We start from the raw sequence: 23,477 nt of genomic DNA on the forward strand, positions 1-23,477 counted from the left end.
CTGTACATACCAATTTCTGTGTTACAATTTTTTCTGCATTTTTGTGGATAAACATAAGCCCTAACTTAAGCAGTACAGACAAAAATTTCAGCAGATTTGCTGTATACACAGGGGATGTGTTTCTTGCCCCCTCCTTCAGTGTTTTTAATGGTTGGGATCCACACAGAGGACAAGCAGACCCCACCCACCCCAGTTCCAGCACCCTGTAGAGCACTGCTGGCTGAAGAGGTGATGCTGGTGACCTGCATGGACTGACAGTGTCAGTGTGGAGGATGGGACTGTAATTTCAATAAATGTTCCATGCAGAAGCATCTGGAGCAATCCTGACCTAAAATCATGGTACATGAAGAGTTTGTGATCCATGTGCCTCTTACCTGAGTAGGGCCAGGCCTGTGCTGTACTTTGTCCTGCTCCTACAGATGGACCTCCAGGGATGTCTCTTGGCCACAGAATAAATTTAGATGGTTTATTTTAAGAAGGGAGCCTGCAGGCAGCCCCAGTGGTACTCAAAATGTAAATACCACCCAGCAGTACATGTGTCCCTGCCTTTGTCTAGATGTGCAGCAGTAAGGTCCCATGTGAACAGCCCTTTTGTTTGTAGAAGTGATGAGTAGAGTTGTTTTCTAAGAAAATTTTTAATTATGTCAGATGATCTGAATGGGGTAAAATGGTCGGATCTGCATAACTTGTGCCCTGCCTGATGCTGCACAATCTGGGGTTCCCAGCACCTGATGGAATATAAAATTAGCTATACTAGCTTCTTTGTTCATAGCACCTACTGTAACAAACAGTATTTTAAATGAAACTACCCAGAGACTGCCTTTCTTCCCAGGACAGGAACAAGCCATCATCACCTATTGCAAAATACCTGTGCTTTTGGGTTTGGATGTTGTTCCATCATTAAGACAAAAATAATGTTCTGCCATTAAGAGAGAAGTTCACTGAGCCAAAAGAGCACTTTATCAAGACAGATTTTATTTTTAGTACAGTTTGCACATCAACAGCTTTCCTTTATAAAGAATAATTTTAGAATTCTGTTCAGCATTTTTTACTAACTTAGTTCATATCTGAAGGTCTCCATTTTATGACAGGAGATTTTAATTTAAACCAAAATGCCAAAAAAATTGTTAAGTTCTTCAATACTGCTTTTGACAGCTCCTTCCACAAGGATGATGTATCATCATACCCCACAACTACACATTACCAAACTTCACAGAGATGCAGGGCACCAATGTATCACAAACAGATGAGCTGCAGCTGAGAGCCCAGTAAAGGTCAGCTTTCAAATCTCCTCATTGCTCTTTGCAGAATGATCTTCCCCCTTTGGAGTCTGTGCACAAAGTATTAAAAAAGAAGGTGATAATTGACAAACCCATCCACCTACTTGCCAGAGATTATTTTCCTCTGCAGTATGTGTATGTCTGACAGAAGTGCTCTGCTGAGGAATAACCAAAAGGCCAGCTCAAAGCACAGTTTCTCTGACAACACCAATAACACTGTGAGGCCGTTCATGTTCTGCTCTTTGGATTCTCCTCTCTGCTAGCTGTTCTCCCTCTGTGGTGAAAGTACTCAGGTCACCACAGCTCTCCAGGTACAGCAATCCAGGGTGCAATCTAGAAGGCAACACATGGACTCTCAATGATGTGGCTTGCTGGGCAGGTGTTGTCATCACCTTTAAAAATAAAAGAGAAGTTTAAATCAGTTTTGTTTTCTTTTTTGGTTCTTGTTCTGTTAGAATAGTTTTTTTACCCAACTAGGAAGAAGCTAGTTGTAGTGTTGTCTGTTATGTTTAAAGAATAATTTAAAAAGCTATAAAACCCCTAGCATTTCCCAAGAGGCATGGGAAAAGGAGTCCTGCTTGGGAAAAGGAGTGGGGTGATTTTTAATTTTGTTGTTGCTTGTGGGGTTTTTGTTAGGTTGGTTTAGTTTCCCCCTCAAAGGGGGAAACTAAAGATGCACAGGAATTCTCTCACTCCAACCTATGGCATGTCTGGTATTGTTATACAAGGAATCTAAATGTTGCTTCCTTGCAGAAGCCACTGAACTGTAATAACCTTCAGGCCTGTGTGGTAAGTTAAATTCTAAGGAGCCTTTTTCCCTCCTGTTTCTGTCATATTTGTCAAGGCTTTTGCTGCCTGAAGGCTGCAGTGGGAAATCCCACTTTATCTGCAGAGCCTAAATGACACTGATGTGTTTTGCATGAGAACCAAAACCAAAACCAGCTGTCATAGCAAATCACTTGTGCTATGCATGAATCAATTTATCTACCTAAATGGTCTGTAAGTTACCAAAACATTTGTTTGATGAAGTCTGCAGTGTCTGAAACTTCTGGATATTCACTCTATTAATGTAAGCACAAATTTTCTATTTTCTGCTTTTCTTTCTTTAGTACTAGGTCTTATTTTTATCCTGAGAGCCCATCACAAAAAAGTTGCTTCTAGTGGATTGACATAAAAATTTCCTTGTCATCCTCCATTCCTTCTGGTTTGCAATAGCAAATGCTTATTTATAACATCCTCTCCCTCTCTTCTGCCACACTCAGTATAAAATGCTGTTATGTTATTTACAGTTCATGATTCCTCAATAGAAGACTGACTCATTTTTTAAATACACACATACTCTGGCTTCTAGGTGATAGAGCAGAAAATGTCACAGCCTCTCACACACTCCCTACATGGAACTGAAGTGCTGAAGGAAGCCAGTTTGGTTCAAGAACTCCGACACACAGATTGGCAAATGGAAACCTATACTTCCGAACCAGGGGCAACATCTATCAGTACAAGTAATAAAACTACCTGCTCAAGGAAAGTGGCACTGGTAACAGCTTCTGCCATATGTTTCTCATCTGATTTTAAAACAGACTTGATATTTTCCACCAAGTCATGTATGTCTGGGCTCATGCTGCAGGACTGCTCGAGGATCCACGCCACACGCCGTTTAGTGTCCATGTAAGAGTTATAGTCTATCAGAGACTGGGGTCTTCCCCTCGAGGCTCTGGCTCTTGAGCTCTTCCGCAAGGTGACAGCGTTTAGTGGATTCACATCATTGAGTGTTGCAGTTTGACAGCTGAGCACTGTCCCTGAAGACAAAAAAACAAGTAAACAATCTGCATAGTTGATAGTATTCCCAGAGATTCCCCTCCTCATTCAATAAGGATGCAGTGCATGGTTTAACCTTGTACAACTTGACAGTCTGGCATGGTCAGGGTGGCTTGGAAGGCTCACTCTATCAGATTTACACAAAATGCCTGTAAAATAGTCATACGTAGCTATGACTGAGTGCATATTACATGTCACAGTGTCTGGAGGGACTCTTCCCCTTTGGAAAGCTCTTTGTCATTTTGTGTACATTTGGTTCCTTTCTCTTGTTTCTCATCTGAAGAGACCTGAAATGCCTGTTGAGTGTTAATGTAAACATAAAGGTATAAGGCTTTTATGATGTCTCCTAAACTCTTTATAACTTTTAGTTATTAGCAGTCAAGAGGACAAATTGTACCTGAAAATCACTACCTGCCAAGGTGGAAGCTAGTAATACTACAAAGTAGAAATTCAATGAAAAAAAACCAAAACAACTTAACCCACACCAAAACATTCAAAATTACCTTGCAAGGACTAAACAAAGGGCAATACAGAATCAATTTTGCTGCCTTTGGTCAAAAATTCACTGCCTTTGGTATAAACAAGTTACCAAATTTTGACCCCATTAAAAGGAATAAAAAAACAAAAAATAAAAACAAAACCACACCTACAGATTATTCAAGAAGCATTTTAATGTTGGCTTCAGACCAAAAACTGTTAGGAGGAGATGCAAAACTTCCCAGCAAGAAGAGCGCTACCTCGAAGCAAATTCCCCTGTTGCAGTGAGTTCCTATTTTGTAGCACTGGTGACTAACTCAGATCTAACTGCTGAACAGACCTAACCTCAGGAACACCAAGCCTAAAGCTTCCAAATGCTCCTGACATGGGGTCTCTGTACAGTGGAAGCACTCCACTTTCACAGCTATGAATAGGTTCTGTGTCATGTAACTACTGCTTCAGCAGCAGATTCTCTGGGCTGCCGTGGTGGAAGTTGATAGGAGGACAAGAAAAAACACATGCTACAGCACAGCTATGAAAACATTCCACAAAAACAAGTGTAATCCAGACAACATGCTCCCAATATCCAAAATAAATGGCTGTTACTAATATGCCCCATTGGCACTTAAAATACATTTTGAGTGCTGGTATGTATCAGCAGCTACTGTTGAGATTCCAAAATCCTCTCGTAAAAACTGCAAGACCCCTGACAGGTGCGTTTTTCAAGATTGTCAGCAGTATCACTGACTGTGTAGTCACATTAGCAGTTTTCCCACAGCAACAGAATTAGATCACTGACACCAAAGCAATTTCATCAACTTTCCACCATGGGTTGTGTTGAGTTTCTGAGGGATTTTTTTGGCAATATGAGGCTTGATAAAAGGGGAGCAAAATTTATGGGCTAATACCAAATCCCCAAGCCAGTTATGGTTTATTACATTGACAACTGCACTTGCAAGACTTCAGATGTCAGTGCATTGAGGAATCCTGTGTCCTCTCTCTCCTCATTTTCCACTACCCCTCCCTCATACCCAGACCCTGCTACAGACCCTGTTCCTAGATATGAAAACCTGAAGAGCAGCAAGAGGAGGAGTTAGGTGGAGAAGGTTTGGCAAAGCACAAGAGTATTGTTATGTAGGTGCCCTGTTGGGAAACAGCAGCTGATTTCTGCAGGTACGAGGTTTGACGTACCGAACTTCTGAAAAGTTCTTTCAAAGAACCATTACACAATCACTGACAGACAAAACAGAGTCACCTTGAGGCAGCTGGCAGTGCAGGAGCCCAGGATCACTTTTAGAACATTTCCGCAAGGGATCGAAGGCTCTTCTGTTCCTTCCTGCAGGCACACAGCTTGCATTTGAAGGGGAAAGGCTCACTCTGCTGGAAGGCTCCTGAATTTCTTCAGCTGAATAATCAGAAACAGAAAAGCAGAAGTAGTCAAAATAAAGCTAATCTGTAGAAGCCATTATTAGAGACTGGTTTTTTTTCCCCATCTGTAATGGGGAAATCTGCAAATCTGTAATGACAGAGGTCATAAAGGTCATAAAGAGGAGCATGTATGTGTGCACAGACCCACACTTACTGAACAGTAACACTGGTCTAAACCTTGTTTAAATGTTTGCAAAAACCTGTTCAGCCTTATGCAACTGGAGTACCGAAAGACTACAGTCTGGTACACCCTAGTACAAAAATCACCTTAAACTACCTGATCAGAGAGAAGGGAACCACAGCTTTATTGGCAAAAAACTAAATCTCACAGAGCCCCAAATCCTCCTGCTTATAGGCAGTTGTACCAAGATATGACAGCATACAGTTAGAGAGGTCAGTCATCTTTTGCAATTAAGTATCTTGTAAATCAGTGACCAGTCCCTAAAAAGGAATTAAAATCTTTACTTAATTATTTTCCTGCATTCTTGTGACATGCTATATCCTTCCCACTCCTTTCCTAAGAGTGAAACTATGTGCTGCAATTTAATGAACAGGACAGGATGCAGCTCTGTACATTTCTCACTAAGCTTGGTTTTGTACCTCCATCTAGTGGCACCTGGCATATTACAAAAAACAATTTTATTGATCATTCAGGAGTTTAAAAATTTGTAGTTGGCTGCCCTTAACTGGATGCCAGGTACCCACCACAGCCACACCCCTCTGCAGCTGGACAGGGGAGAAAAAACATAATGAAAGGCTCATGACTTGAAATAAGGACAGGGAGAAATCATTTATCAATTACTATCATGGGCAAAACAGATTCAGCTCGTGGGTATTGGCTGATTTTACCCAAAAACGAGCAGAATAATGAGAAGTACAAGAGATCTTAAGAACACCTTTCCTATCCCTCCCTTGGGCTTCTTCTGCCCTGCAAGTGCAGGGAATGTGGGTTATGGTCAGTTCATGGCAAGTTTCTGCTGCTGCTCAGGGAGAGGAGTCCTTCCTCTGCTCCAGCGTGGGGTCCCTCCCACAGGAGACAGTTCTCCAGGAACTTTTCCATCTTGAGTCCATTCCACAGGCAGCAGTTCTACATAAAATGCTGCAGTGTGGTCACTCTTCCATGGGGTCAGTGCTGTTCCAGCGTGGGTCCCCCAAAGGGTGGGTACCAAGTCCTACCCGGAAACCTGCTCCAGCATGGGCTCCTTTCTCCAGTGGTCTGCAGGTCCCTCCCAGGAGCCTGTTCCAGCACAGGCCTCCCATGGCTCCACAGCCTTCTTGCACACACCAGCCTGCTCCAGGGGGGTTCTCCATGACCTGCAGGTGGATCTCTGCATCCCTGTGAACCTCCATGGCTGCAGGGGCACAGCTGCCTCTCCATGGGCTGCACCATGGGCTGCAGGGGAATCTCTGCTCCAGCACCTGGATCATCTCCTGCCCCTCCTTCTCCACTGGCCCTGGCATTTGCAGGACTGTTTGTGTCACATATTCTCACTTCACTCTTCTCTGACCACCAATACATCTGCAAAGTAACTTATTTTCCCTCCTTAAATGTGCTGTCACAGAGGTGTTACCATGATTTCTAACTGGTCCAGCCTTCTCCAGCAGCAGGTCCATCTTTGGAGCTCTACCACACATAGAGGAAGCTTCAAACCTTCCAACAGCTTCCTTGTCACTACCAAAAATTGGTCATGCAAACCCAGTACAAAACCAAATTCATGTAAATAGTCTTTTATTCAGAACACAGCAAAAATCTGTGGTGTCACTCTTAACAGGTAAGCAGCAGTGGCAGGAGCATCAAGAAAATTTGGCTTTGATGATTGTACTTGTTGAGCACAGCACCTTATCATCTACACAAATGCAACTGAGAATCTCTAAAGAGAAGAAAGAGTGACACAACCTATATAAAACAGGTACCAGCCTAGAAAATCGTAAGGTAAGGCCCAGCAACAAAATATGGCAGTCCAAGAATCATGCAGGATTAAAGAGTCCATCACCAATCTAAACTTTTCAACACCAGTGGAGCTGTGTTAGCAATAAGCCCTGGAAGTACAATTCTGCTATTACTTTGGAGAGGTTGTTTGGTAATTTTTTTAAATTCTAAGCAGATTAATCAACAGATTTTGTGATCTTAAGATAATCCTCAATAATATTAATGTTTCAGAGAGATAACTGTCTTATGGTGGTGTGAACTAGAAATGCGTACACCTAGTTTGTGATGATACAGAGCAGCTACTAAGCACTTCCTGCCACCAGCAAAATGTTGCATTGTCTTCCTACTGTACTCGGCAGGGAAGTAAGTCCCTTTCTTCTTCACAGGAGTGATTGTGAAGTCAGTAAAACAGTTTTAGCTGGCACACAGAATCTTCAGAGCTCCTGCTGCAGACAGAAGTCAGGATTCCCCTCACTCTGCTGGCAGAGTAGTCCACAGCTCTAACTTCCATCGGGAGCTATGCTCAGTTATCAGCCCTGATGATGCCAAGGGAATCAGCATCATACACAAATGCCCTGGCATGATAGCCTGCCAGTGTAAACTGAAATATCAAGTTTTATTATGGACTGCTACACCGCATCAGCTGAGACCGCCCACAGACTTTCTCTGCCACAATTCCAACATAAGCCCGCCCCCCCTTTGTATTTCCCCCCTGCAGTGGTTTAACCCCAGCAGGCAGCTCAGTCCCTCACAGTCACTCTCACTCTTCCCCAGTGATATGGGGAGAAGAATTGAAGGACAGAAGTGGCAGAACTCATGAGCTGAGATAAGGACAGCTGGAGTGAGGTGGGGAGGATAGTAACCCAAGAAACTCAAGGGAAAACAATTGATGCAAAAGCAGTCACTCACCACTGACTGATCCCAGCCAGTCCCTGAACAATGACAACGCTGGAACACTCCCCCCAGGTCACAAATCCAAACCACCACCATAGGCTCCTATGAAGGAAATTAACTCCATTCCAGCCAGATGTAGTACACCTCTCCAAATTTAAATAAAGGAAGAGATACTGCTCCATATATTTCTGTTTTCCTAAATTCTAGGAAGCCCTGGCATCTAGAAGAAGCAGTAGGGTTAATTTTTTCTTTCTTAAGAGGCTTACTTTCTTTTTTTATCTGAATTTAACAGGCAGGCTGATAATTAAATGTTTCTTTACAGACATTTTTATTTAAAAAAATACTGGACAAACCAGTTAGGATGATAGAGAGGAGGGTACCCTTTGCCATATGTGCTCAGGTAGGTCTGATTCTTCCAAAAGAAATTTTTAAACAAATGCCTCAAACAATGTGATATCAGAGCCTTTTTTCAAAACAAAACAAAACAAAACAGAACAAGACAAAACAAAACAAAACAAAACACTTTCCTGACTGTCTTTCCCTGCAAGTGCATTTTCTATGCTATTTTTTTCCTGTTTCCAGTCCCCATAACTTTTGAACATGTATCCTTGTATTTGATAACCTCTTTTTGTTTGTGCACAGGAGCTCAGAGAAAGCAACAGGAGTTTTACCAGTAAGAAAGCTTTGAGAAAGAAATCCAGAGGAACTGTAGCAAAAGGCTTCATTCTGATTATCACAGCTGGCAAGACACCATAAGCACCCAAGTGCTTGTATTCAGAGGTTTCAGGCAGACGGTCAGAGTTTAAGGGGATTTTGACAGAGCTGACATTTGGCTAAAGTATGACTTTACGCAAACTCTTTTTTTCCCCTGACTCCACATAACTGGAACAATTCCAGCTGATGCAGTTCAAACCCAAGGTTTTTTTACATTTACTAAGTAGGCTGGCAGAAGACAGGCCGCAATCAAATAAAAGATTTGGGGCTTCCCCCTGCCCCAGTCTTTACTCTGTTGTGTGGATATTGCAAATGAGACAATCTTGCCACAATAGCCAAGTCCTAATGAAAATTGGAACACATTTTCATGGGCTGTACTGGAAAAGCCGGAAGTTAATGATGTTCAGCCACAAGCCTACATTGCAACAAACATTAGGCTAAAAAAAACTTTGAGCCATAGGCATGGTTTTCTGAAACAGTGCAGAGCAAACTTGATGTTGTCTCTAACAGAAGGTTAGCTATCTCCCATACCAGGATGCAGAAATTATTTAGTAATTCTTCCAGTTCAGGCTGGATAATGGAGTAATTCCCCGTTTAGCTCCACACAGTACTGCATTATTCAATCCTTTTCCTATTTTTACCAGCAACAAAATGTTAACAGGCCCCATCACATACACTAAAAAAAGGGAAGCACCGGAGGTGGACATCATTTCTTAAAACATATGGATATAGTATCAAAAACTAACTTTTAGGTTACTAAAAAGGAAACATATCCTTCTTTCTGTATCTTGCATAAAAACAACTTGCTGTGCTTTTAAACATTTTAAATATTAATCCTTGCTCCCACCCCAAAACAATCATGATTCTGTATTTCTAGTTTGCAGTATGATGGCTGTCCGTCAAAGAACTAATGCTGCTGCTGCATTATTGAGTTGCATGTGTTGGAGGGAATATTCTAGAGCAAACATTAAAATTATTTTTTACCTTGAAAGGACTGCCTGTCAATTACTTCCCCTGAATCAACCTCTTCCACACCATTTATTTGAAGTGCACCTCCCTGGAATAGAATACAAAAGTTGAAAAATCACAAGTCACCACCTTTCTCTGGCATTTCTAAGAACTGCAACATCCACCTTAGAAATGGAATACCTGTTCTTAACTACAGAGAGACTGTGTGATATGACTTCAATCCCATGGCAAAATCAAGGCCAGTGGATATATTCATATTCAGTCTAATATTCATATTCATCATCCAGGTCAGTGAATTTTATCCTACCCAGTATTTTCTGGGAAAAAGTGCCTGTCTTTTGAAAACACCAGTGAAAAAGGATGGCCAGTGATGCCAAAACCTTGACCTAGTCCCTCATGGGAGGAGTAAGCGAACTAAAGCAAGGAGGTCTTTTTGAATAACCAGCAACAGGCGTGCTCCACATTGCTTTCTGCTCCTTCTCCCTATGCCTGGGTTGCTTTCCAACTGGATAAAACTTTACAGTTCCACAGATAAGTGACTAATTAAAATCTCTGGTGAAATTTACATTCATAATCAAATGTATCCGCCTGATGTACATATAGCATGCTTGAGTGCAACCTCTCCCTTAGAGTGGAAAAACCAAATCAGACATTGAACTCCTGTGGCCCATACCTGCTCAGAGCTTTTTAAGCTGCAAACAGTTTCGTAGGGTGGAGGTGGGTCCAGAGGGCAGTACACTTCAACCCCTCTGATTCGTGTTACATAAATATAGTGCAGTGAAATCACATCAGAGACAGGTGTGCTGCAATAAATAACACAGATCAAATCTGTTAGTATGGCTTTCCAGCTGCAGAAAAAAATCACCTGTTTCCAAACCCCACTGGCTTTCTGTGCCAGCTGAGATTTTGGGATGCAAGACACAGATACTGGACTCGCCAAGATCTACAAGACCTTATCTCAGAAGATGGCAAGAGTAATTCTCAGTTTAGCTCCTCAGGATGCGCCTCTCTAGTGTGTTCCCCAGAGTTCAAACATCTTTGGGCCTAGGAACCCATACCAGTTTTACTTCAGAGATTCCGTTTTGTGACAAGAAATTAAAGTACAGGTTGTCACTCAAAATGTGACAGCCTATCTCTGAGTTTTGTGAACCACTGAGTTCTTACTTATAACCTAAATTCAAGATACTTCTGACCTGGTGCTTTATGTTCAGATACAGCTGCACAGAAAAAGCCAAATCCAAACTAAAGGCTGTTTTTGTGAAAGGCAACAATATTATGGTTGAGCAATTCCAAAGGCTTGTATGAGGCAAATGCACCTCATGGCTAACCTCACTCCTCAGTTTCCAAAGAGCTCTCTGAAAACTTTACCACAGCAGAAATCCCAAAGGCCTTCTACTGCAACATCTTTCTCTTAGGAGGTAGCTCTGAGAAGAAAGAAAATAGAATAGTGCCTAGAGAAACCTTAATTTTGATAAACATACGTTTACATTGCCCCAGGAACACTGGGGTAACAATGTGGGGGTCAACAGCAGAGCTGGCAGGAAGACCTCCCCAACACAATCCTCAGAGACGTCTGTGACCCAAAACAAACATCTCAGCTCTTCTCTGCATTTTTTTTTTAAATTTTATTTGCTGATTTGGTGCTGAGCAGGAACCTCAAGAAACACACAGAAACCTGTATTTTGCTCTCTGAATTTTGGTCAGGTTTCATTCACCATCACTAGTGGATGCTACTCTCAAGCATCCTTGAAGGACAAAGCAAGTCCTTCCTCACAGAATTTAGGCCTTCTCTGGACACTGGCTGGAGGGAACAAAGATGACTGTGAAATTTTTTTTCTTGCAAGCTCAGAGGAAAGGGCAGAATGACAGAAATGCCAATGGAAGACCACTTGCACAGACAGGAAAAGAATAAAACTTTCAAAATGAGAAGCTGGAAGCCCACTTATGAAAGGCTCCTGTGAAGGCAATGGAGGTAATGCACAGAGAAATCTGAGGAAAGGAAAGCAGATATTTTGACAGCTGGCCATTATCTTTTTTAGTCTTAAAAATGGGGAAAACAAAGTATGTTAAAATAGTTTTTAACTACAATCTACTTAATCTGCTCCAAAAGGCTTCAGAATAATTCTGGAGACAGATCCTCCATCAACATTACTTCCTCACATTTTCCTAGTATGCTGATGCTGAATTTACATTCAATGTAAGCCACAAAGTTATATACATTTCAAATCTTAGTTTTGTTTTTAAACATGCCTGATCTGGCCTACCCAGCTCAGTCATACCTTGAAAATTAATGCTATGTCCAACAATTATGGTAAAACTTATTACATAATATGCAACTAGAAAAGCACTCCCTGGAGTCCCTTAATTGTCAAAGTAATTTCCAGGAGGTACACAAACAATACTTTCAACTGAACTGTGGCAGATTTGTAGGCCTTGCTGGCCAACATACATTATCGCTTTCCCTTAAATTTACACGTCTTGTGACACTTTCATAGAATCACAGAATATCCTGAGTCGGAAGGGACCCACAAGGATCAAAGGCCAACTCCTGCTAAACTTCACATTTTATTTTTCACCTGTAAACTCAGCTCTCACTGTTTGCTTTGTGCCAACCCTGAAAAATAATGTAATTGCTATTTTTTAATGTATGAAATAACAAGAGGTAGGAATTGACCAGACACTTGAAGGGCTAGGGGTTTTTTTTTGCTATTAAATGTAACAACAAATGTGAAAGTTTCCCATGAACAGGTGAGCAAACAAATTATCTTTGATATCTGGACCCCTGATGTTTCAATTTAAAGAGTGGCAGAGAAGGCCTGCCCATTCCAAACATATCTTTGGCACAAATTTTGATGACTGTAGTATATCCCTTTTCAGGGGACGTATGTGTCTCAGAGCTTGCTGATTTGTGCTCACCTCCCTGGATGTGGCTCCTGTCACACCCTCCTTGCACACTTGGGATGCAGGGACCAGGGAGCTCAGCACAGAAAGCTAGGGCACAGGAACTAAAAGGAGCTCAGGGTACAATCTGGGAGGAAGAAGTGTGAGAAGGCTGACTGAGAAATGGCCACATCCCATCTCAGCCACTCTTGCAGGATTCAGCCTGGGCTGAGTCATAATTACTCATCTTCCAAAAACAGAAATAAAGCCAGTCTGCTGCTATAACTTCTGCACTCCTGTATAACTACCCAGAACACCCTAAAACAAGTAGCTTGACTTCAGAAAGATGTCATCATCAGCTTTACTATCAGCCTGTAATTACTATCATTACTTCAGCATTACTATCAATCAGTTTTAACATAGTCACAGGCAAGGTAGCTACTCAATTTTAGACCACAGAAGCCTTAAATACTGTAACCAGACCCTCCTGTGCCCAAAAAAAAAAAAAATTAAAAAAAAAATATATACTGCTTCTGGGAAAGAGATAACCATCCAGAATGACATGCTAGAAAAAGAACAACTGGTCCATTTTAAAGCAGGAGAATTCTGAAAAGCATAAATACTATTCTTACAAAGAGATCATTATACATTCCACTCTGTTGTCATAAGCTGCTTGAACCAAGACTTAAATAGAGGATTTCAGTAGTATTTTGAATTCAAATCCAGCCTCTGGTGTTTCAGAGAACCTGTTCATTCTAAATCCTACTGTTGTGCCATGTTACAATTTTCTAGCCAATCCCAAAATCTGTAATTACTTCTGCCAGGAACATATAGTCTTGAAAGTCATGCATGCTATTTCTGATGAAACAGTGAAATAAACTAAACACTCCTGCTCACTGCAAAAAGGAGGAATTTTGAACAAGAGTCATAGAGTCTGCTTGAGCACCATAATACTTTATGTATAAATATTTTATGTTCAGAACAAAATAATGCAGCCCTGAAGGCACTTGAGACAGTAGTTCATGTTCTGATTCAGGTGTTTATTATTCCTTATCAGTAAAACAGTCTCACAACCATGTGTTCGGCAGCTTTTCATTAGAAGGCACAAAATGGCTAACGGTCTCTTGTTACAAGGTCTTTTAAGACTAAACTATCCAATTAAGAATTGACACCTAGATTATTTTCCCTTTTAACCCAATGACTGATCCCAAAGACTGATCCCAAAAGTCCACAATATGGACTTTTCTGCCCAATTACAAAACATCACAATTACAAACCCATGAAGAAGGAGGAAGAAGAAGGTAAAGAATAACAACCTGTCTCCACCCTAAAATCTCCATCTTGCTTTATATTTATTTCTATATTCTAAAATCCCAAACTCCTAAGTTTTCCACCCTGTGATATTACGCACTTCTAAGCAACTACACACCCGTTATCTCAGCACTATCAATGAATTTTGGAAGCCTTCTTCACAGCCTCAGGTCAAATGCAGTGTTCTCTTGTGGGTCTGTGCCTATAAGCACAGAAAGTTTAAAATTCTCAGCATCCAGGATTCCAACAGCCCCACCTGACTCATAAACTAGTAAAGCCAACCTGCAAGTTACTTTTAAGAGCAAATAACCTGCAAGGTAAGGGATTACTTTTCCAAGCAGTGCAGTCAAAACACACCCTTCAGTCAGCCCTAAGAACTCAAGAGGGAGAAGGAAAATGACTCAGGTCACTCAGGGGGAACGCCATTCAGGGTCTCTGGCTTGCCAAATGGTTGTGTCTGGCATCCCAACTACTGTCCTCCCCTGCTCCTGACAGCATCTTCGTGTAAGTCTTCAGGTGTGTCAAGCAGTAGTATTTCTCTCACCCAGAAATAGTTCCTAGGGAATCTAAACTCAAAACCACAACATTTTAACCCCTTACCCACACTGTATTTATGCTTTCCAAACTAATAGGTTTTTTCTTCTTCTTTTTTTTTTTTAATCCCTCTAAAATCACAAACCTTTTTTCACCAGAGAAAACAATCATAAAAAAAAGATTAGGCAGTGTTTCAAAAGACACTAAAAGAAAGGGAGTGTACAGTTTTACCTGTGACTTTGTGGAGTACAAGAATTAGAAGTTGCAAAATAGGAGGGAGGTGGGACAGGTGGGACAAAATCATCAGGATCCAAATTGTGATCTTCACCTTCAATCTCACATTCATCCTATTCAAACACAACTTGTGTTAAAACCCTTCTGAGCTATAAATATTGAACAGTGTAATCTGTTAATATTGTTTGTACCACTCTCTATGGCAGGCCACGCCTGGTGCTCACTTACTGTGCAGGATCTTCTTGATGCGAGTGTCAGTAAGCAATGCAGGGCAGCTGCTGTGAAGCAAACTGTGGCAGTGAGAGCATTCAGGGCACTAAGAGCTAAGAGAACCTTCTGAAGAACATGAAGAATATTGAAATTAAAAAATTAAACCATGGTATTTGTAAATGTAAAAATAATAATAAATAATAATACAAAACCAAAACAAATAGAGAAAACACAGGGATGATCATGGCAATTACTTCTAAAAAATGTATGGAATGAAGTCTTCAGCACAATCTTCAAGACTGGAGTAATTTGCAAAAACTTGTTTTACACTATTTATTGTCCTGACAGAGAGCTCCAGAAGGGTTTAATACAGCTCAGACGTGATTTATCCATCTACTCATCCAAGAATTATAACCTTCCTCATAACTTCTCTGTGGGAAATAAAATTCAAGATGATCACCATTAAAGACATGTCAAAGCCTTTTGATATTTGAAGATGGTATTGGTTGGGAGTTTTATTTTAGCAGTTTGTAAGCCACAAAAGGCTGAGAAGTGCAAAAGACTAACAAAGGCATCAAATCATTAGCTAAAATTTAGATCTTATTTACCCCTGTAATCTCGTCTGGATTCAAGAGCAGTTTTGGTGGAACTAAACACAAAAAACAGGCAAGAACTGCTTATTGGCTCAGCAATGCACAAGTCAAAACCCAGACACGAAACCCTCCCCTTCCGTCATGTTACAGTACCATGAAGAGCTTCTGACTGACCAGAAAAATAACAGAGTTTTTCCCAGTAAACATTTCAGCTCTGCACTGCTGCATAAGCATGGACATTATAAAAGCAGTATACTGCTCCCATTGATGGGTGTGCAGGGTACCTTGAGAACAAGGTGAGCAGCACTGCATGATTTCACGTGGTATAGCTTCAGTACAGCCTTTGCTTCTGTGCAGGTAGTAGGATGAAGTTCTTCACAGCAAAAACAAGTCTTGATTTCATCCATATCCATCTTTAAAAAACAAAACTCTATTTTTAATTGTTTTATGCAATATTTTTACCTGCGTAATATAGAACCTATTGTCTTAAACTAAGCCAAAGACCACAAAGCAGACTGGAAATACAGGATCGTATAATTAAACAGTGTGGTATGCCAATGATTCCTGCATTATAAAGCTGTACTATACACTTCTTATTTGAGAGAAAGCATTATGGGTAATGCATTAACACACTTAAATACAACTTATTATAACCAAAGCTGCTCTGATTGCTAAGCTATTTTACTACTTATGCTTTTTCCAATGCATAACTGCCTAGAAATTATTTCTCTGACTGTTGTGCAAACCACTCTATATGAACTGTACACATTTTCTACGGTTCAAGAATATATCTTGCATTTCTATGGATGGAATGAAACCCTCAACTCTAATTTCAACACAGTCAAATCATTAATAGCCATATCTGTACACCACAGGTTTTTGTAAACTTTCACTTTCAAATTAATCTTATCATCTTAGTTTTCAAAGTAGAAATTCAATGCTTCCATATCTAGAAATAATTGAGGTTTTAGCTTTCAAACTCTGGAGTCACAATGTTGACACTCTTCCACCTATAGAAGCCACACTACAAAATAACTGATGATTTCAGGAATGTCTTTTTGCTCTACCCTATATTTCCAACTATAGGCAACTCAGAAATTCCTGCAATATTTGACCACCTCATCTGGAATATCATCATTAATTCTCATTATGGCTTTGGTACAGTGATACTGGACTAATCTAGATTCCCATGGGTTTATAATCTTGGACTCTTACTGCAATACATCTACTGGCATGTCAAGGAACCAACAATAGCTTTCCTGAAAGAATAAATTAATGAAAATATATATTCAAAGATCTGTTCCATTAGCCCACAAAGTCCTTCAAGCTTTTACACACAATCATCTTCATCAACAAGTGACTCTGTACTGTATCCTTACATTTCAATTATTCCACAGTTTCCAGTTCATCAATAGTGATTCTTCTATTTCTCATGACAACCACTCGCGAAAAATCTTTTGCATTCTGTCCTGCCTTGCACAGACTGCATCTTCCTCAAGTGGAAGCGTTCTCAAAAGCTACTATGATTTGATCTACCTTATTTTTTTTCTCACAGCTTCTACTGTAAGGTATCACAGAATGGTCCTTCCCAGGTGAGGCAAAACAGGAAGAATAATCCCACCCACACATTATAACAAACTGAACATTTTGTTGGTAGCTCATTATTACCCACACACAGTTTTTTTTCAATGGTTTATATTTTTTACATTACTACAGAAAATTTCTTGTGCTATTTCTTTAATTACTTGCAACTCTCCATCAGGACATTTTGTGATCTCAGCACAGCAAGCTAATATGCCATAATGAGAAGAAATCAGTATGTGTGCTTACCGAATCGCATCTGGGTAGCCCGGACACAAACTGAATGCCTTGACATCCTAGTATTAATCCAGTCACATTCAGCATAAAACTGATCATAGACAGCAGAACAAACAGGTTAACCTGGAACACCAAAACAAAGTTAACTGCAGTGGGCACAGAAACCCAACTCAAGGAACCTATTACAGAGCAAATCCCATTCACAAGCTGAAGCTGGGAATGACTCTCTGCTTTTTCAAAACTGCCCATGACTTCAGTGCCCCAAGGTGTCTTAACCTATTCCCAAAATTCTGTTTTCTCTCTCCTTATTCTGGACTAGTTATGCAACTATTGAAAACATCAGTAATAATAGTACAAGAAATTAAAGGTTTTGTTGGAGTGCAAAGTATGATCTGCAAGTTGCCCAACTTCCAACGTGTGTCACACTCTCCCACCAAGTTTAACTTTCAACACATTCAGAACAGTAAAGAAACCTGAAGAGGAAGAAACATCTTAAGACAACATTCACTCTGCACACTTCCAGAATTATTCTACAGCACAAATATATGAAAAATGTTTGTTCCACTACAATAAATATGGAAACACTTTTGAGACTTGAGCTGCATGATTTTATTTCCTCCTGGCTACTAAAACCAGAATATTAGGAAATCAGATAATACTTTCAGATTTATAAAACACCAGAAATCGAGCAATGGCAAGAGCAATAAATACATGAAAAAAGGACAAGCAGAAGTAGTGGACAAAATGATGTGTTGCTTTCCCTTTATAATCTAGGCTTACATGACTCTGGATATGGATTTTGGACATACGAAAGAACCATCCCTGTCCCCATTCATACAGGCAAAAATATCCTGTACTTCAAGAAAAAGTACTGGGTAAGACTACTACTTTAGAGACAAATAAAGGTAAGATTCCTCTTTAAGCATTCAATCCCACAAAGCAAGTATCAGATTCTTAAGGTCCTAAAGCATCCTTCTTAATAACCATCTGCTCGCTCAGGTTTCTTTGTAGCAAAATGGTCCAAATTAAAAAAGTAGGACATCACAAAATACAGAGGAAGAGAAGGACACTATGAGGGACATGAGTTCAGTCCTGCTCCAGACTTACAGAAGATCCAGCAACAAGGACTTCCTAAACACGCAAAGAACACCATGGCCTTCCAAATAAATTTATCTGATGTACCATGGTTTGCTACCTAGAATCTGAAACAGAAAGAGGTAACAGCTGTTGCACAAATTATGTTCCCATTTTCTGACGTTCAGGGAAATAATCCCCAATGAATGGACATGAGCCAAAGAGCATTACTATGCAAGCAAGCTAAATTCTTCAATTACAACATTACTAGTCATTACTAGTTTGATGATAACATTATCATGTAAGGTACATTTTAACCCCAAGAACCCCAATAATTGATGTATCTATTAGTGAATCTCTGTAGAGAACTGGGACTACTTTGTGTTAGGCACACTAAAAACAAAATAATTTCTAAATTATTAAGAGGAAGAGCATTTTGTCCTAGCTTTTTACTAATCACAAAACCACAGATAAGAGGGGGTTCGATCTAGAAAGGACTCTGAGTGTCATTTTTTCTTCCATACAAACACAGAATCTAATGATTTTTTAAAAATTACACCATGCTCAGCATGTAAATGAATGAAACCCATTCCTTATGCTTTTACCTCAATTATCTTAGTTACTCTTCTAACAAAAAACTACCTTGAGAAAAAAATTTGGTACACACATGTATTTCATATAAAGAAAACTTTTCAACTGGGTTCAACACAGGGCACCGATAATTAGAATTAGCCAGTATTGTAAGTGAAACAGAAGCTGTTTCAACATAAAATATGCTTACAGCACAACTCTCATTAAATTATATAAAAAAAACCGAGAGGTGTGCTTGTCCTTTTTCAGCTGATGACAAATGGAGAAAAGAAGTTACGTGGCCTAAGTAAAGAAAGATTTAAAAAACCCAAAAAAACAAGCTAGCAAACTGACATTTAAGTTGTCTCCTGTGGTACAGAAGCTGCAATGGAAACAATTCCATCTATAGCTATATAAAAAGTTACAGTTAAAATCAAGACTTCCAATTCAAAATTTTGAAAAACAAACAAAATCATTAATATTTTACTAAAGGAATGCCAGAAATCAAAGAACAAAGAGGAAGAGAAAGAGCATTATCATAAATATGTGAAACAAGGATGATACATTCTGCATTTATGTTCTAATAAATTCTACCATGTGCACATATAATCTTGATCTGTTTTTTATTATAGATATAGTATATTTTTGACTGAATAATCCAATATTCAGAAAATCCTGCCAAATGAGCAGAAGATAAGAATAATTCCTCTAGATTCAATCTAAAATACTACCATGATCTGAACTATAACCACAAAATTCTCTACCACACATCTTGACAGTTGACTGTCAAGAGAAAAAACCTTTTTTTCTTTCTGCTCCATCACTGGTCAACATTTTTACACAATAACTGAGATTGGAAGGGACCTCTTGAGACCATTTAAATCTAATCTCCTGTTCAAGCAGGTGTCACAACAAGGGACCTGGAAGCATAAGATCCCTTCCAACCCAGACATGCCATGAATCTGTGACCTATAGCAAGCTGTTGAATATAATGCCCAGTTAGTTTTGACTTATCTCTACATGTAACCTACGCCAGTTTTTAACCATCAGAACAGTAAAAAAGTTATCTTCTGTGTTCAGATGGAGTTTCCTATTTTCTCAGTTCTGCTCACAGCCTCTTGTCCTGGCAGTGAGCACTACTGAGAAAGGTTTAGCTCACTATTCTTTGTTCTTTCCCATCAGCTGTTAATGGAGATGTAGGAGATTTCCACTGAGCCTCCTCTTCTCCAGGCTGAACAGCCACAGCTTTCATACCTTTCCAGGTGTTTGAAGGATCACATCCCTTGACCTGTTGGCAAGTCTCTGCCTAATCCAGCCCAGGACACCAGTAGTCTTTGCCACAAGAGCACTTTGCTGTCTCATGGACAGCTTGTTGTCCACCAGGATCCCCAGGTTTTTCTTTGCAGAGCTGCTTTCCACCATGTTGTTCCCTCCTGTGCGATAGGGTAATTTCCCTGCGCAGGCAGGACTTTGTTTTCCACGTTGCTGAAGTTCAAGAGATTCCTTTCAATGCAATCATCAGCCTGTCTAGGTCATTCCAAATGGCAATATTTAGTGTATCAGCCATTCCTTCCAGTTCGGCATCACCTGTGCTGACAGTGCACTCAGATTCACTGTGCAGAGCACTCACTTCAGTGGTATGGCTCCTCATTTTCTACCCCTCAGGCTCACCCCTGCTCCTTGGCTGGCTCAGCTTTCACCACTGATCACAGCCCTCTATGCCCACTTATTCAGTCATTCACTGTCCCATCTAACAGGTACTCTGTCAGCTTAATTAGTTACTTATATTCTCCTGCAGACGCAAATTTAAATGTCTACTCACCTACAAGTAAAAACGGGTTACACTTCAACCCAGCAACAGAAGATTCTACCCAGAGGAAAGAAGTTCTTCTCAATTTAGAAAAAATAGAGAAAAGCAAACATGGTATTTCAAAAACTAAAATAGATGTAACTGGTGTTAATTGCAGTTATAAAAATGGAAACAACTCAAACTATGGCCTTAGTTTGGCTCACAGCTTCATCTTCAGAGCATTAGATACACATGGACTGTCAACAGCTGCCGAAAGCTGTGAGGAACTTTCATATGAATTAAACTACACAGAAGTGAAGTGTATTCTATTCATATTTGCTAAAGTCTTGCATGTATGATTTTTTTTTCAGGTAAAAAAGTCCATCATCATGCCTTTTGAGGACTCCAAGGAAGAATAAATTTGCATGGTAAAGCTCTCACACTATCTTTCATTCTGCATGGAGAAGCTCCTTTTTGTCCTGCTGCTGCTGCTGCCACTGAAGCAAGTATCTAATGCCAGAGAAGAACTGCTTTCACTTGAACATGCATGTGCAGGACTGATGCCCAAGCAGGCACTTAAATGAAAGAAAAAACAGTTGCTTCAACAACTCTTATATCAGTTTACAGCTGACGTATATTTTTTATAAACATCCTGTAGAAAAGAGTACATCTGTTTATTAATTGCCCACATGCACAGCAGCAGTAACAATAATTAAAACTCATAGGATGACCTTATTAGATTTCTGTCAGTTGTGAGAGCTATTCATTGTACTGTATGGAAACCCACAATACAACTGTGAACAAAGGAAAGCCCCACATGAAAAGACAAATTAATTCATTTAATAAAAAAGTCACATATTTTAAATGCAGCACTAAAATGCTGCATGTATGAGAGAAAAGCTTTTGCAGCATATAAATGGCTATAAGCTTCTAATAGCTTTTCTTAATCTGACTCCTGAAAGAGTATTTCTAGTTGCTTATACTAACTTTAAAACCTTTGCATAATTACTACTTACTGACCTAATGCTGGAGTCTAGAGTGTGAGCAAAGAGGTTAATAAAGAACTATTTTACTTCTAAAATACAGGGAAAAAGATACTACTACAGTAGTTATCACAAGTCAAATGACTGCTTGTTATAAAGCCCATGCCTAGGGAGAGACTGGTTTTCAGGGTCAGGGAAGCTAGGGAGCTTCTGTTCACAGTTCACTGTTACTAGCAGAGCTAAAATTTAGGAACACTACCTGAATGAAATATCTCGATCTATACATTAAATTTTAGTCAAATTAATGAAAATCTGTCAAGGTGCAGATATCATAGCAGCAGTCAGCCCTAAGAAACCTTTATTTAAAGTTTTCTGGAACATATTTTTCTTTGGATAAAAATTTTCAATTAAATACAAAGTTTACCACAAATAAATTCTTCAAAATTTTTCAGGTTATAAATAAAGCCTGAATTCCATGAACTTTTTGTTTTCAAAGTAAGATCTGTAAATATTTCTCATTAACCAACTATAATAACACATTTAAATTAAAAGTGGATCAAATAAAAATTTCAAATCCTTATGGGACCACACTGTAAAATATCTGAAGAATCCAGACTGAATGACTCATGCTGGATGTGCAACTCTGATTTTTCTGTCAAACTCCTCAAAGCTTTACATGAAAACAACGGCATGTATGAACACAAAAGCTGCCGTACTAGCAAACAACATTAAGCATGCAGTACTTGATGTAGCTGAAAGCCAGGCACATCCAACTAGCCTGCATGTTTTCTGTTGACTTCTTGATCCCATGCATTTTGCAGACCAATCTGCTCCCCAGAACTTGCAGCTGCAGCAGTTAAACTGCACAGCACAACAGGCTAGTGTCTTGTTGGACGCTGGCGCTCCTTTCCCTTTCATTCAATCACAGCTAAGTCTCCTCTTTAGCAGCAGAACTCAAGCACCAAACAGACACCAGAGAGATGATTAACTTGAAGTCTTGGTTTCAGTTGGCGAAAAAAACCCCAAAACCAGAAACAAACACAGAGAGTCACCTAAAAAGCACTCTCCAGGGCTGTAACTAATTTGTGCATGACTGAAAGGAAAGGATGCTTCACTACCTAAGGGCTTCTGCATTCAGCAAAGCCTGAACAGCTCCTGGCAACTCCTGGGAATGCAACATAAACTCAAATCAGTCCAATCTGGCATACAAGTAAGGACACAAATGTAGCAGCTAGCATGACCTGTCAAAGACATGAACTGCCCTCAAAACATACACAAACAAACTAACAATCAGTTTTACTGATGTACTCTCTGAAAGAATTTAAGTTCCTTAAGGTAATACTAAGATTTGAAACTGTGTGAAAGGAAGGAGCTTAGGAGCAGAGAGAAAGAAACCAGATTCCATGCATGGAGGAAGGTAACATTGAGGAAGATTGAGCCCACAAGAGCTCAGAGTCAATACCCATGTAACTTGGAGGAATAGGTGGTGAGTTTCCCTTTCCACATTAATGTACTTGGACAGTCCTAAAGAAGAAGAAACATAGGATCGTTAACATTTCCCAGACCATCGAGTCCAGTGTTAACTCAGCATTACCTCAAAGAAAAATCAGCTTCAAAGCACAAGCTTTACAAGATGACTTCCAAAACTGATTGACACTTGATATCGATATCCAGAATGAAAATCCCTCAAACACTTAAAATCAAGGAAGGACTGAAACCAGACTTCTCAGTAGCTGTACTGCTCAAGGCTAGGCCTTCCTTGCAAAAATGTCCTTGAAAATAAATGACTTAATTTTGCCTTGCAGTACCCTCTCTCAGAGATATATTATTTATCTAGTATCATCCCACACTGTTAATACAGCTGTAAAACAGTGTGGGTGGCAAAACCCAAATATGGCTCTCCATTTTATTTACTAAAAGGTCTTATCACAGCCATTCCTCTTCACGGCTGTTTTTTCACCGATGGTGCTA

The 23,477-nt window shown here is 39.9% G+C and overlaps 1 protein-coding gene across 1 annotated transcript in view; it reads right to left on the minus strand.

Moving 5' to 3' along the window:
- Nucleotides 1–955: 955 nt before the first annotated feature.
- The window catches only part of ENTREP1 (endosomal transmembrane epsin interactor 1), a 28,375-nt gene continuing 5,853 nt past the window's right edge, over nt 956–23,477 (minus strand). Inside the window, exons 3-11 of the mRNA XM_071448716.1 lie at nt 17,103–17,213; nt 15,557–15,685; nt 14,698–14,805; nt 14,467–14,582; nt 10,184–10,313; nt 9,526–9,598; nt 4,831–4,980; nt 2,796–3,079; nt 956–1,672 (exon numbers count right to left, since the gene is read on the minus strand). Coding sequence (XP_071304817.1) covers nt 1,463–1,672; nt 2,796–3,079; nt 4,831–4,980; nt 9,526–9,598; nt 10,184–10,313; nt 14,467–14,582; nt 14,698–14,805; nt 15,557–15,685; nt 17,103–17,213 — 1,311 coding nt within the window. The 3' untranslated portion in view covers nt 956–1,462. The remainder of the gene's footprint in view (nt 1,673–2,795; nt 3,080–4,830; nt 4,981–9,525; nt 9,599–10,183; nt 10,314–14,466; nt 14,583–14,697; nt 14,806–15,556; nt 15,686–17,102; nt 17,214–23,477) is intronic.

This window comes from Agelaius tricolor, unplaced genomic scaffold (genome assembly GCF_023055355.1).
Source record: "Agelaius tricolor isolate 1412-34295 unplaced genomic scaffold, bAgeTri1.0.p SCAF_27, whole genome shotgun sequence".
Taxonomy (NCBI): domain Eukaryota; kingdom Metazoa; phylum Chordata; class Aves; order Passeriformes; family Icteridae; genus Agelaius; species Agelaius tricolor.